This window comes from Theropithecus gelada, chromosome 8 (assembly GCF_003255815.1).
Source record: "Theropithecus gelada isolate Dixy chromosome 8, Tgel_1.0, whole genome shotgun sequence".
NCBI classification, from domain to species: Eukaryota; Metazoa; Chordata; class Mammalia; order Primates; family Cercopithecidae; genus Theropithecus; species Theropithecus gelada.
The window spans coordinates 56,057,432-56,072,586 of record NC_037676.1 but is presented as its reverse complement, the minus strand read 5'-3'; the positions used below and the strand labels follow the sequence as shown (position 1 = coordinate 56,072,586).

General features: G+C 40.9%; 1 protein-coding gene across 4 annotated transcripts in view; it reads left to right on the top strand.

Annotated features, from left to right (window-relative positions):
• Positions 1-371: 371 nt before the first annotated feature.
• The window catches only part of ATP6V1H (ATPase H+ transporting V1 subunit H), a 119,697-nt gene continuing 104,913 nt past the window's right edge, over positions 372-15,155 (top strand). Inside the window, exons 1-4 of one of the 4 annotated variants that reach the window (XM_025393210.1) lie at positions 372-894; positions 2,186-2,333; positions 10,817-10,919; positions 14,384-14,473. In XM_025393210.1, the coding sequence (XP_025248995.1) occupies positions 2,221-2,333; positions 10,817-10,919; positions 14,384-14,473 (306 nt within the window). In that variant the 5' untranslated portion in view covers positions 372-894; positions 2,186-2,220. Of the gene's footprint in view, positions 1,052-2,185; positions 2,334-3,949; positions 4,287-10,816; positions 10,920-14,383; positions 14,474-15,155 lie in introns of those variants that run through there. The other 3 variants (XM_025393211.1, XM_025393212.1, XM_025393213.1) reach the window with 3 other exon arrangements.

Below are 15,155 nucleotides of genomic sequence, written 5' to 3'. Positions count from 1 at the left end.
CAGGGCAGTACATTCTTACCTTAAAGCAAAGGTAGTTGGTGAGGCCTGGACTAGGGGAAAATTTGGGCTCCAGATGGGACTGCTGGATAAAATACCGGACGTCCTGTAAATGTGAATTTTAGATATACAACGAATAACTTTTTAGTATAAAAGTAAATACTGCAATGGAATTTATTATTTGCTAATGTGCAACCCTAGGTTAAGTGAGCTTTTCTGACCCACTTCTCAGCCCCAGTTTTTTATTTTAAAATCAGAAAAAGAACGCCTGCTTCATGGAGCTGTTAAATCCAAATGGAAATTAATTCGAAAGTGCGAAATCAAACTTTTCAAAAGAATGACAGTTAAAATAAGAGAGTTCTGGCCTCTGCTAGCTGCTTCCGGACGGAAGTCCTCGGCCTCCGCTAGGCGAGGCGCTGGGTCTGGGGTCGGTGGGTCTTAGCGTGCCCGCCACGCTCGCCGCCTCCCACCTGCCCTGGCTGGCTGGGGCCCGAGCCTTGCGTCGCTCCCGGACCCAAGTCATGGACTCCTGCGCTCCAGTTGCCCGCACCTAAAAAGCCCCGCCGCAGCGCCCGCCCCTCCTCCGGCTGCTTTGGACTCTCCCAGCTTCCGCCTTCCGCAGCAGTCACGTGCCTCCGATCACGTGAGCGGTGCCTCTGTCATTCTACTGCGGCCGCGCCGGCTTCCTTCTACCTGTGCGGTCCTCAACGTCTCCTTGGTGCGGGAACCGCTTCACTTTCGCTCCTGGAGTCTCCCGCCGCTGCTCAGACCTTCGGACCTGACAGGAGACGCCGACTTGGCTCTGACTCGGCGCCTCAGCCCGGCTGTGGCTCCGGCGCCCCTGACTACCCTTCGTGCCAGCTTTGGGTGCATTGTGGGGTCCCGAGAATTCGCGAGGTAAGGCCTTCCTCGGTTGTTTGGTCTCAGGCTCCAGACCAGATCAGGCGACTCTTGCAGTTTCTCCAGCTTGCCTGGTGCGTGCTGGTTTCTCGCCGCTTGGTCCTCTCCTTCGGCCCCCGGTTGCCAGATTGCTTTTCTTCCAGGCCTCAACCAGGTTTATTAAACGAAATTCTGGAGCCTTTCTTGCAATGGGAAGAAACGTGAGCGGCGGACCGGAGAGTGGAGGGGGAGGGGTAAAAATTATACCTTTTCCAGGACTGGGCCACGGCCCTGGCTCGCTGGGGGTGCAAGTAGTTCAGGGACTTAGGTAATTGTCCAGAGACACCTTGAGCTACCCCAGGACGGGCTGCTGGGCCTGAGCCTCCTTGGCTGCAGAGTTCCAGCCTGACCCGGTTGAAGCCTGTTTTTTCCTGGGTCCTGTGGTTCCGCACTGCCCAGGATTGTTTATGCAGCAAATCTTCAGATACAGAGATTAAGTTCCAAATTGATTAAGATCATTGGGAACCCGGAATAGAATTTTGGATTTTAACTTCTTTGTGGCCATGGCCATGAATTTATATTTTGCAAGTGGCAACCTATATTTTGCGTTGTGTTAAAATCAGTCGTTTGTATCTGGAAGTTCAGGAGTGAGAATTACATTACTCTAGGTTCTTGCGTCCGGCCAGACCTCCATTGTTGGCTTACCTAAATTGTAATAGGTATTTGTTCTAAAAATTTCTCTCTGAATTTTGATTTTGTAACTACTATGAATTTTATTTGAAAAGGAAAACACTGTCTTCTAAGAAGTTACGTTCTTACTTTGTGTATTTTAATTTGAGTAATTTTCGAAAGAATTCAGAATTTTTAATGTGCCACTTCAAAATGATGCTTAGTAAATGTTTATAAGGTAGCTAGCCTTATCTGTACTATTCATATTTTTATTGTTTCTCTATGAGAAAAGTTAACCACAATTGTATAAATATACAGCTTTTCCCATATTTATACCTATTCTATTTAATCATGATTTCTGATTTCAGTATATTAAGTGATTACTTTAAATATCTTACTGCAGTGTTAGTGCCAATAATGAAAAAATTTTTTCTAGAAAAGCAAAAGCCTAAAGAACTCTTTTATGGAGCAGTGGACAAGATTTGAAATATAATGATACTTTCAGACTTAGGACATTTAATATTTTGAGTTGAATGCCTGGGGAGATTAAAGTGATCATGATATTCATAGTCACAATAATAATAGTTGTAAGAAAAAGAAACACCTAGTATTCTGATTTTACTTTGCATTTAAATTGAAGATTTGTTGAAAGACATTCAAGATTACGAAGTTTAGATGACCAAAATGGATATCAGAGGTGCTGTGGATGCTGCTGTCCCAACCAACATTATTGCTGCCAAGGCTGCAGAAGTTCGTGCAAACAAAGTGAACTGGCAATCCTATCTTCAGTAAGTACCAATTTACTGTGAATCATGGACAGTCATATGCTTTTGTATCAGACTTTTTCATGGTCATGCTTCTATGAGAGAAATGCTGGGAAAATACTGATAAATATGGAAGAAACACTTCCTCCTCAGAATAATTAGCTGTCTTGGGGAGTTAAGTGTAGTGGGGTGGAAACAGCCTGGCGCCCTTGTGGGGAAGCAGAGCTGCTCATAGTGCTTTTGACCTTCCCTGACTGCCTGGGGAAGTACTTTTTGAATGAGTGGGAAACATAGGAGGAATGTCCTTGGGCTATGGGGGGAGGAAAGGGATAAGGGGCAAAACCTGTTAGACTGGTCTTACATGCCCTGGCAATCAGCATGGGGGCAGGTGGCCTTTTTAGAGTGATGCATACAACTAGTAAGAAGCATACATATTTGAGTTGAGAGGCCTAGGTTTGAGTTTTGGTTCTTGATATTAGTTTGGTGATCTTAAGCAAATCACTTCTCTGAGGCTCAGTAAAGTAAAATGTGAAATGGGGAGACATACCCCACAGGCTTGTTGCTGAAATAATGTATTTAAAGTATTAGCACAGTAGAATACAAGCATTAGTATGTTGAATACAATTTTAGTTCCCCCTTCTTTCTTTCGTGTGTTAATATTTAATGTGCTGGTGTTTCAGTAGTTTGTATTTATCTGTAAAGTGAGCATTCATGTATTCTTGACCATATTTTATTGACTTCATATTTATTTTGGTATATTTATAACTGAGTTACCAAGGAATTCAGTTCAGATTTGCATATGCATTTTGAAAAACAGATTGAGGAATCTGTAGTTTTATATTAGTGTTAATTTTATATTAGTATTAATAGTTTGTATTGTTGTAGGAGGGATATATAATGTACAAAAATGATCCTTTAATTTCTGTTAATTTAATCACTTATCAAACATTTATTGATTACCTTCCAAGTTTGAGGCATTTTTCCAGGCTTTGAGGCTACAAAAGTTCTAGATAGAGTACTATCCCTAGAGGAACTAAAGCTCTAGTAGGGAAGTCAGATATATTAATGGATCATTTTAATTCAGTATTTTTTTTTTGTTTTTGAGATGGAGTCTCGCTCTGTTGCCCAGGCTGGAGTGCAGTGGGGTGGTCTTGGCTCACTGCATCCTCTGCCTCCCGGATTCAAGTGATTCTCCTTCCTCAGTCTCCTGAGTACCTGGGATTACAGGCACCAGACACCTCGCCTGCCTAATTTTTTTGTATTTTTAGTAGAGACGGGGTTTCACCATGTTGGTCAGGCTGGTCTCAAACTCCTGACCTCGTGATCTGCCCCACCTTCGTCTCCCAAATCACACCTGGGATTACAGGTGTGAGCCACCACGCCCGGCCCTAATTCAGTGTTAACTGTGGTAATAGAAAGATGCACAGGGACTGGCAAGTGCACATAAAAAAGACAACTAATTCTACCCCCTGGAAATTTTCCTGAAGGGGCTGGTCCCTGAACTGAGTGTTTGAGGATGACGGGTGTTTAGCCATGTGGCAAGTAGGAGCAGCCTTGGGAATAGAACAGATACTGTGAGCAAAGGCAGGGAAGCAAAAACAGCACACTGGGTGGGAGTCATACATGTTTTGGAGGCAAGCAATGCAGAGAGCTGAGGCTAGAGAGGCAGCCAGCGGCCGATCATGAAGGTGCTGTGTGTGGGTGTGTGGTTGGAAGGAGTTTGGACTTGATCCTGTCAGTCAGTGCTTTTCAAGCTGATTTTTAAGCTGTGAAACCCATGATTGATGTGAAGTCAGCATGTAAAACAGATGAAAATGATAGAATGCAGGTAGGAGTGTGTGTCCCAGAGCCCTCTTTTTGAGATAATTCACCATTTTCCAAGGAGCTGTAGGTGTTGGAAACCAATGAATCTTGTAGCTGGGAGTTAGAAGACCATATCTGCCTCTTGATTGAATTGTTCTACCAGCAGCATAAAGGGTGAGTTGAGTTTGTAGGTGATAAGCCTAGAGTAATTAAGGTATTGGAATAGACAGAACTGGATAGATTTGAGAGTCTTAGTGATTGATTTGATGTGTGGGGGTGAAAGAGAAGTCTTGGATGACTTCTAGATTCCTACTTTAAGGAACTGGGTTATTGTGGGGCTGCTGACTGAAGGACAGGAGGAGAGGAGACTTACTGATGTTTTCTCTGTTCATCACCGTCTGTGTAATTGTTTAAATTCCCTGTGAAATTAGGATTCTGAGCTCTGTTTCTTAATTTATTTAGTCCAGAGTGCATTTAGACTAGAGGACAGGGAGTTTTATGTTTATAAAGTCTGGGTCTGCTTATAGCCTACATAGAATAATATTGTTGATCATAAATCACTGGTGGACTGGCCAGAGCTCCCCCAACATTGGTGTTTGGAATGTTTTTAGTTACATGGAGTTTTTAAAATTGGTTTATTTCTGTTCTTCATTACCCATGGTCTATGACTTATGTTGTATTTTCCGTTTTTCCTATGTATCTGTCTTTTGTTCTGTTGCCCATCTCACAAATTTCTTTTGTAAAACCCCTCCACCTTGTAGGTCTGTGGGCAAGTGTTCGCCAAATGTTAACTGTGGGCCTGTTGAGCCTGTTGACGTGTGAGCACTAGTGGGTGTGAAATGTGTCTCTCGTAAAAGAGCTTACAGATTGTTGGGGGCTGGAACCAACACAGGGAGAATCAGTGAATCTTCTATCACAGTCTATACTGAAATAATAAGACCTGTGGAAGCATCCCCCAGTGTCGAGAGCCCAATATACTTTTGCCCTTCACAAATTAACATATTATTATGAAAATACAATATTTGAAACATGCATTTATATTTGATTAAACTTTTTCTTAATAAATAGATGGTACATAAATGAATGTGTATGGCTGTGTTCTAGTCAAACTGGAATCTGGTAAAACTATACCTTGAGGATACAAGAATTATAAAATACCATCCTTGCTCATGAGTTTAAATCTCATAAGGAAACAGACTTTTACCACATTAAATAACAAATTGTGCTAAATGTTAAGATAGAGAAATACATAAAGTATATATATTTACAACAAAAGGAAATACACAGCAAAAAGTGGGAGCTAATAAATTCTGGGAGTATTAGGGGAGTTTTCTCAGACACTCAGGCATAAAGACACTCACAGGAGGCCAGGCACAGTGGCTGACACCTGTAATCCCAGCCCTTTGAGGGGCCAAGGTGGGTGGATCATCTGAGGTCAGGAGTTTGAGACCAGCCTGACCAACATAGTGAAACCTCGTCTCTACTAAAAATACAAAAAAATTAGCCAGGTGTGGTGGCAGGTGCCTGTAACCCCAGCTGCTTGGGAGGCTGAGGCAGGAGAATCGCTTGAACCCAGGAGGCGGAGGTTGCAGTGAGCCAAGGTCACACCACTGCACTCCAGTGTGGGCAACAGAGCAAGAGTCTGACTCAAAAAAAAAAAAAAAAAAAAAAAAAAGACAGTAACAGGAGTTGTCCAGGCCGAAAAACAGCTGGAGTTATCCAGGAAGGGAGGTCCAGGCAGGGAGCTGAGGCCTGGGAAGACATGCAGTGCTTAGGAGTTTCAGGTGGTTCAGTGTGGCTCTCTCCAGGCTTCTTTATTTACCAGCTTTGGAGGCCAGAAACCTTGGGGCCATCCTTGTTTCTTCCCTTTTGCTCACAGTCCATGTTCAACCCATCAACACATTCTTCCAGCTCTGTGTCCAAAAGATTCCTCGAATCTGAGTGTACCCCCTTTGTCTGCAGCTCCTGCCTCGTGCCTGTTGTGTTCCCCTCGCATGTGCTCTGTTGTTATTGCCTGTTGCCTGCTCTCTCTCTCTGCTATCCTTGCTGCCTCAGTAGGAGCAATTCTTCATAGAACTGCAAGAGTGATTTCAAAAAAATACAGGTCTGATCATGCCGCCTCACTCACAGCTCTCTAGCTCCCGCCTTCTTGATCTTTCTCACATAGCAAACTTCAGCTCCTTGGACCTGTGTGTCTGTCTCTCCAGAAGTTCCACCCTTAGATTCTTTGGTCTCTTCACTCACTTCATTCGTGTGACTGCATAGGCGATCTCACAAACCCTCTATCTGGACTGTTTTTTTTTTTCGTAGCATTTACAGCCTCAGCATTATAATGTGTGTGTGTGTTTTCAAGATTATTTGTTTTTGTATTTGCGTATTTTCTGTTTTCCTCACTGGAGTGCAGGCTCAAAAGAGGGGTCTCTAATTTATTGCTGTGTCAACTGTTCTTAAAGGTGCCTGGCACGTAGCAGGCTGCCAGTTAATATTAGTTGACTAAATTATGAATGGAGTATTGTGCTTATCAGGAATTGGTGGAGATGAGTATTTGGAAAAGGATGTAACATGCTTGGTCACTAACATCCTATTTAACATTTTCATAGAAATACAGTGACATAGGTTTTTCTATCCTATTCTCTCTTTTTTTTTTGAAACGGAGTTTCACTCTTGTCGCCCAGGCTGGAGTATGATGACGCGTTCTCGGCTAACTGCAACCTCTGCCTCTCGGGTTCAAGTGATTCTCCTGCCTCAGCCTCCTGAGTAGCTGGGATTACAGGCATCTGCCACCACACCCGGCTAATTTTTGTATTTTTAGTAGAGACAGAGTTTCACTATGTTGGCCAGGCTGGTCTCGAACTCCTGACCTCAGGTGATCCATCCAGCTCGGTCTCCCAAAGTGCTGGGATTACAGGCGTGAGCCACCATGCTGGCTTCTATGCTATTCTCTTTTAAAGATAAGTAGATAACTGTTCAGTTAGGTTAAGTAACACGTGCATGATTATATAGGTTTTAATTAGTCAATTGATTTTAAATATTTTTACTGAATGCCTCTGCCTAAGTGCTAGGTAGAACTCACAGTCCAAAGGGAATAATATGACCCCATATATACTTGAGAAGGCCCCCTGGTAGTAGGTAAGAAGATGGTTTTGAAGAAGGTTGGATTGGAAGCAGGGAAATCCACTGGTGGAAGGTTGTCCTAGTGCTGAGCTACTTCAGAGGCAGGGAAGTAGAGAGGAGAGTAGTTTTAAGGGGAAGATTATTAGATCTGGTGCCTGATTAGCTGTGGGTCATTATAGAAGACACCAGAGCCCCGAACCTGCTGGATTATAGAAATGTCAAAGGAAGACCCAGAGAGAAAATAACTTAAACAAGGAAAGAAAAAGGTTAGCGAGTGGCTTGACAAATAAGAAACAGTTATTTAAATGGAAAAGAAAGCTGCAAAATTATAAGGTTACCAAGTGTAGCCTTCATGGTGTACCTTCTTCATGGTAGAAAAACCACCTTTTGACATGATTCTCTTCACAGAGGTTGTGACATCTCTTTACATATCAGCATAGCAAAATTTAGGGGTAAGATTGCTTTCGTCTAGGGAGTTCAGGGTTATGGGTATGCTCAACATTTCATTTATTTTGGGGCCAGATCTAGACTGGATGACCTTGTTATCTTAGTCTACCCCAGGGTGCAGAGTGCTTTTTTTCCTGACTGGTATGTGAAGTGCTTAGCCAGAATGGAAAGTGGGCAAAATGTCTGTTTTTGCTTCCAACTTCTAGCCGTTGGGATTAACAATCTCAGTTCTGTGCCTGTAGGGTCTGGAGTGCCTCTGCCATCTGTGGGAGGAGATGAGTGGGGACTGGGGGAGATCATGCCAGAGTTCAGTGCAGGAGGTGGAGTGAGAAATGAAGAGAGCGTTTCATAGTAGCTGAGGCGCAGGGGGCAGTGAAGATGAGTGACTTCAGTGGGATGTGAAGAATCTGGAAGCTAAGGAAGAGAGTGTCAAGACATAGTCATAGTATCACCTGCCTCAGAGAGATCTAGAAAGACAAAATTCTCCTTTGGGTTGGTAATTAAGAAATTGTTGAAAAAAATAAATGCTTGAGAATAGTTTAAAAATGTTAAAATATAAGCATGTGTGAAAACAAAGTTACAGTGCTTAAAACTGTGAAATTGATATAAGAGGACAGAACAGTGAAGTATAAAGTCCGGAAGCAAATTTGAACTATACAAAACAATTTGGCATATAGCAGTGGTGTGTACAAAACCCAGAAGGGACACTGATAGATTTTTGAATGTGTAATAATCAAGGTCTTCTTTGGAAGAGGGTGGGATTAAGGGTAGAAGTAGCAGGACATACGCAAGTTCAGGTCCCTTCTCTTGGGGAGGGAACAGTTCTGAGTGCCTCACCTTACCAGGCTCTCCTGTGGGCTCAGGGAAAGCTATCCTGGGTTCTTTGCTTGAATCCTGCTGAGTTTTTTTTGCTTCAGTGTCCTGTGCCCTCCATGCTTTCCCTGGCCTCTCCTGGGGGCTCTTCTTTCATAAGTCACTTGTACGTGAATCTTCATCTCAGGGCTTAGCTCTGGGAGCCTGACCCAAGGCAGCTCTGGAAGTGGGCCATCCTTCTGTAACTATGCTTTTTTTTTTTTTTTTTTTTGGAGACAGGGTCTCACTGTGTCACCCAAACTGGAGTGCAGTGATGTAATTTCAGCTCACTGCAACTTCTGCCTTCTGGGCTCAAGTGATCCTCCTGCCTCAGCCTCCCAAGTAGCTGGTACTACAGGAGTGTGCCACCACACCCAACTTATTTTGTTACTTTATTTTTTGTAGAGATGAGGATCTCACTGTTTTGCTCAGGCTTGTCTTAAACTCCTGTGTTCAAGGGATCCCCCCATCTTGGCCTCTCAAAGTGCTGGGATTACAGGCATGAGCCACTGCACCCAGCCTAACTGTGCATAGTGGGAACCTGCTTTACATTCAGTGTTTCTCCGAATGGGTTTCATAGAGTACCAGTCCCTCAAAATATTTGGGCTAAGGAGAGGAGGGACAATTTTTTAAACTACTGAGTTAAAAACTATATTGGGGTCGGGTGCAGTGGCTCACACCTGCAATCCCAGCACTTTGGGAGGCTGAGGCGGGTGGATCACGAGATCAGGAGATCGAGAGCAGCCTGGCCAATATGGTGAAACCCCGTTTCTGCTAAAAATACAAAAATTAGCTGGGCTTGGTGGCATAAGCCTGTAGTCCCAGCCACTTGGGAGGCTGAGGCAGGAGAATGGCTTGAACCCAGGAGGCGGAGGTTGCAGTGAGCTGAGATCGCGCCACTGCACTCCAGCCTGACAACAGAGTGAGACTCCATCTCAAAAACAAACAAACAAAAAACCAAAAAAACTATATTGATGTTTCAACAGGAAAATATGTTACAAAAGTTTTTAACTTTACACTTGCTCTTACCCATGTTCTAATATACAGCAAGTGCTTTTTCTTATATTTTTTCATTTAATCTGCATAACCACCTAGTGGACTAGGGCAGATAGTTTCATAGTTGCTGTTTTACTGGTGTGAATAGTGGTCAGATGAATAGTGACTTGCTAAGCTTTCGCGCCTGGAACTGGAGCTCTTCCCCATATTGACTCAAATGCTGTGCTTTTCCTACCACACTGGTGGCTTAAAGGAGTTGACTTGAATGAATCGTGCAGTGCCCAGAGTCTTACCCGGGGGCTAGCAAGGCTGTTCTGCTGGCACAGCTTTTAGACAAGGAAGGGTTTGTATTTAGAGATTAGGATGGGGGTTTGCCTATGGTAGTTTGAGTCCCTGAGGAGTGGAGAAGTTGGGAAGGTTGAGCTGTGTTTCTTCTACCTCCAGAGATAGTCTTACCATTTTCAAATTCAGCATCATCACCACTGGGGAAGATGACAGCAGGATATCATCTTCACTGGGGATGACAGGGAAGATGACAGGAAGATGATGCTGAATTTGAAAATGGTAAGACTATCTCTGGAGGTAGAAGACAGTGGAGATAATTGGGAGGGAGGGAAGATGGGACTCTTGATTGAATCTCTCACAGGAAGGAGTTTGGAAATCAAAAGCAAGATTTCAGTGATTGAGTGCTGGGGAGGAGCCTTGAAGGGTGAAGAGCCAGTGATGAAGCGACCCCTGGAAGAGATGGAGGAAAATAGGAGAGTGTGGGGTCAGGATGGAGAGTTATTTTCCAGAGAGGAGGAAAATCAGTTTGTTTTTTTTTTTTCCCATCTGGAGGGAAAGAATATACTAGAGAAAAATGGCCATAGAAATTCATATAAAGTGGCTTTGAACTTGATAAATTAGATAGCCATGTCAGTTGTTTGGCTTGAGAGGGGGAATAAGGGTGAGACACTGGGTAATGCTGAGAGGTGACGTTTTACTGAGTGCCTACTATTTGCCACATGCTACTAACCACCTTATGTGAATATAATTTTATCCTCAATACAGCCCCTTAGAGGCAATGTGATTGTTGTTCGCATTTTGCGGATAAATTAACTCAGGTTCCAGAGAGTTCACACTGTCTTATTTGTGGTGAAACTAAGCATTGAATCCAAGTCTGTCTGATGCCAGGGCCATTGCGTCAGCCCTTGTGGTTTGCTGCCAAGGAGAGAAGAGAAAGACTGAAAGTTCCTCTATCACTTGCTTACATATTGATCTCTTACTGAACGAAACATCTTATTCTTACTTTCTAGGGGACAGATGATTTCTGCTGAAGATTGTGAGTTTATTCAGAGGTTTGAAATGAAACGAAGCCCTGAAGAGAAGCAAGAGATGCTTCAAACTGAAGGCAGCCAGGTGATCAATAAACATTATATAATGAATACTTCTCCGTGTCATCCAAAAGTTTAGAAAAATCTTAGTGATTATAAGTGACTTCCAGTTTTTTTGTTAATTTGGAAAAAAACGTTATATTGAGTATGTTTACGTTCATCCTTTTCTGTATTTCTGAATATTTTGTTAGCATATACACGTAGAAGGCAGATTACTGGAAAGGAAATTACTGTTTCAGAGTATATTAAGTTTTAAAAGTTGCTTAACTTTTTTTAGGGAATTTTTTCCACTTGGTATTCTTACTAGTAATGTTTGAAATACCTAATATAATTGAAAATCTTTGAATTTGCTAAGTTAAAAGGGATATCACTTTGATGACATGGGATTACGTTATTTTCCCATTGATTTATTAAGTATTTTATGTCCTTTGAAAATGTTTTTGGGTGGGCATTCTTTTTATTTTAATCTATAAGGTTTTGTTACTTTTTGATAAACAGTCTTTTTACATCAAAATCTATTGCTGTTTGCCACATTTATAGCAAACATAGTTCCTTTTTTACTATGTATCTTTGAAGTGTTGTGGAGTATTTTTTTATACAGTAGTTTAAAATGTTTAGTTACATATGTTGATGTTTTACCTTCTTTCATGGTAAGTTTATTGTAGAAAAATAAAATACTATTAAGCAAAAGAAAAAAGTTATTCTACTTAATATTGCTCTGTTCAAGGTGGCTTGTTGACATTTAGTGTATACCTCTCTAAATATTTTTCTGTGTGTAAAATAACTTACACACTTATTTCTATAAATGTGAACTTTTTACAAAAAGGGGTGATATGTACATATCTTTATTCTTTTCATTTGATTGTATATTCTTCCCTCTCCTACCATGCCTGTAAAGATATTTCTGTGGTATTTAAAATAATTAATTTATTATTATGTCCCATTTATGGAAAGTTCCATTGTGTAATTTTCCATTTAATGGATAAACCATCGTGATCTAAACTAATTCTATACTGTTGCATATTTTGGCTTCCTTTTTTTTTTCTGTTTTGAGATGAATAGTTAGTAATCTCTTTTTAATTAATTTGAGAAGTGCAATTATCTGGCTGGGTGCAGTGGCTCACACCTGTAATCCCAGCACTTTGGGAGACTGAAGCGGGCAGATCACTTGAGGTCAGGAGTTCGAAAACAGCCTGGCCAACATGGTAAAACTTCTTCTCTACAAAAAAAAAAAAAAAAAAAAAAAAGGGTGTAATTATTGATTAAACTATTTGAGCATGTGAGAGTTTGGATATAATGAAAATGCCCTCTTGATAGATTGTACCAGTTTGCAGATCCTGCCAGCAGTATGTGAGAGGGCCTGTGCCCCTGCTCCAGCACCCACTCTGGGTCTAGCCATTCATTTTTTGGTCATTTCGATAGGTAAAAGGTAGTGTCTTAACGTAATAGTGTTACACATTTTCAGATGGTTTTTGGCACCTTTTGTATCCATATCAATTGCTTCTATACTGTCATGCACTGACCACATAACGATGTTTTGGATGTTTTGGTAAGTGTCGGACTGTGTATGCAACAGTGGTCTTGTAAGATTATACTACCATGTTTTTACTGCACGTTTTCTATGTTTAACTATGTTTAGACACAAGAATACTTACCATTATGTTACAGTTGCCTATAGTATTCAGGATAGTTACATACCGTACAGGTGTGGAGCCATGGGTTCTACCACATAGCCTAGGTGTGTAGTAGACACTACCATCTGGGTTTGTGTAAGTACACTCTAGGATGTTCACACAACAAGGAAATTGCCTAATGATGAATTTCTCAGAACTTTCCCCATTGTTAAGCGACACATGGCTCTATGTTTTTTATTTACTTTTCTATGGAAGTGTTTATGAATCTTAGTGATTTGTCAGATTCCTTTGTGTTTTAAGTGTACCAGCTTTGTGCATGCCATATTTCCTCAGCTTGTTTGTTGAATTTTTAACTTGGTTTATGGGGCTCTTTGCCATATTGAAGTTTACATTGTACAATGAAATCTAGTTCTTCCTTTCCTTTGTGATGTCTGCTCTTGGTGTCATCCTTTGAAAAAGCTTCCCCACCGCAACTGCATGTGTAATGGAACATGCAGCTCATTCACTGTTTGTTGAGCACATGCACACTGAGTCCCTGCCATGTGCCTGGTGAGACTGGGGATGTATGTTCATAACACAAGACTTTTCCCTTAAGGAGTTAGGAGTTAAAACAGCCCTTTCTTTTTTTTTTTTTTTTCCCTCTTTTTTTTTTAAACTTGTTTCTTAGTAAGTGTACAAAAACAGTTCTTTCTTAATAGCAGTGTCTGGTGTGATGGGCCTTTTATACGGCAGTTGCCAGGAAGCTTTTTATCCTAACAAAATGGCAGTATATCTGAAAAGAGTTCTGACAGTAATACCTTGGGCAACTTACATCTTTTTGTTTTATTTTTGCTTAAAGAGGTTAAAGTGTTTCCACTTTAATGTTTTGATTAAAAAACCCAATTATTTGTTACTGTTAACTTTTTATATTCAGTATGGTGAGTGGGCTGTCTATTCATGGAGGGCATGTTTCATAGATAGGCGTAAGTTGTAGGATGAGTATGATTGTGATAAGGTCTCTATTTTTTTATAGCATGATTTTTATCACATACTGTTTGTTACATTGGGGATTTATTGAATGAATGAATGAATGAATGAATACCAAGTGAAATACACTTTAATTTATACATCCTTAGGGTAGGGAAGTTTTTCAATGTATGACTCCAAACCTATTACTGAATGATGTTGCGTACTTAAAACTATGTTTTTTTGGGGAGTGATTTAAGGGATTTTATAGAGTGTTTTGATATGTACCCTATTTGATTTATATGCTGAGTTTAGAGCCTGGCCCCATAATAAGGTCCAATTCTGCTGCCTATCAGGGAGGCCTCACTGGCTAAAGGAGTCCATATACAAATTGGTCTGATTCTTACAACAATCCTGGGGAAGTTGGTAGGTAATATATTGTTGGCTCCAGTTTTTATTGAATTAAGGAGAGGTTGTCATGTAGTTGATACGCTGTAGAATGGAGACTAGTCAGGGCCTTCTGATTCCAATCTCCCGTACTCTTGTTGCTCTGTTCCCTTTAAGTACAACAAATAAAATACTCAAAACCAGTTGTAATTTTTGATTGCCTATATAACTTTATGCTGTCATCGGTAATCAAGAGTTATTAGTGGCTCAGTGTATCTATTTAAATATAGTAAACACTCTGAAACTTATCACTAGAAATATTCACAAGCTGACGCAAGTCTAGTAAGGTCTTCCCATACTTCATCACAATATTTATAAGAGGTATATGTTTTCTGTAAGTAAAATTTGTTAGTTAATAGTATTTGTATTCTAATTTATGGAAGAGAAACAATGTTTTACTGAAGTTCCATTGAAATGTTGTATTTGCAAATAAAAACAATAACCTTAATTTCATTTTTTTTAGTGTGCTAAAACATTTATAAATCTGATGACTCATATCTGCAAAGAACAGACGGTTCAGTATATACTAACTATGGTGGATGATATGCTGCAGGTAGGTATATTCTTTACTTAACACATTTGGTGACTTCATTTTTTTGCGTACCTCACAGTAGCAACAGTTTTGGTGAGATTTCACTTAGAACATTAGTTTTCTTCTAGAGTATAATAATATATTTTTCTTATTTATGTGGGTTGTCATTTGCTAATAGAGCTAAAGACAGAGATACCCACACACAGGCTATTTTTATTTTTCAGAATACCAAGTAATCAGTATATATGTTTTTCCTGGATACCTCAGAGTTTTTTGTTGAATGCCAGCAAAGCTTGCTATATCACCTGAGGCTTTCTGGACTCTCTGTGTACTTACGGATGATACAACTTCTCATTCAATCAGTCAACACATTTCAGTGCTCATATGTTCTAGGCCAGTGCTGGGCCCTGGAGGTTCGGTGCTTTTGTTCCTTTTGGGAACAGTTTTGCTTATCATTGAAAACTTTTCCAGTTGCATACAGTTTCTGTTTTCTGGTTGCTCATATCCTCAGGTACTGTCCATATGTTCTTATCTATAAATTAACACCATGACATGCTGGTAGCTCCCATTACATTTCAGCGCAGCACCACAGGGTTCTTTGTCTCTCTTTTCCATATGTGTACCTCTTCTGTAACAGTGAGATTGTGAGTTCCTTAATCTCAGTGTGTTTACTTGTTTGTTCTACCCTAAAATACCAGAAAAT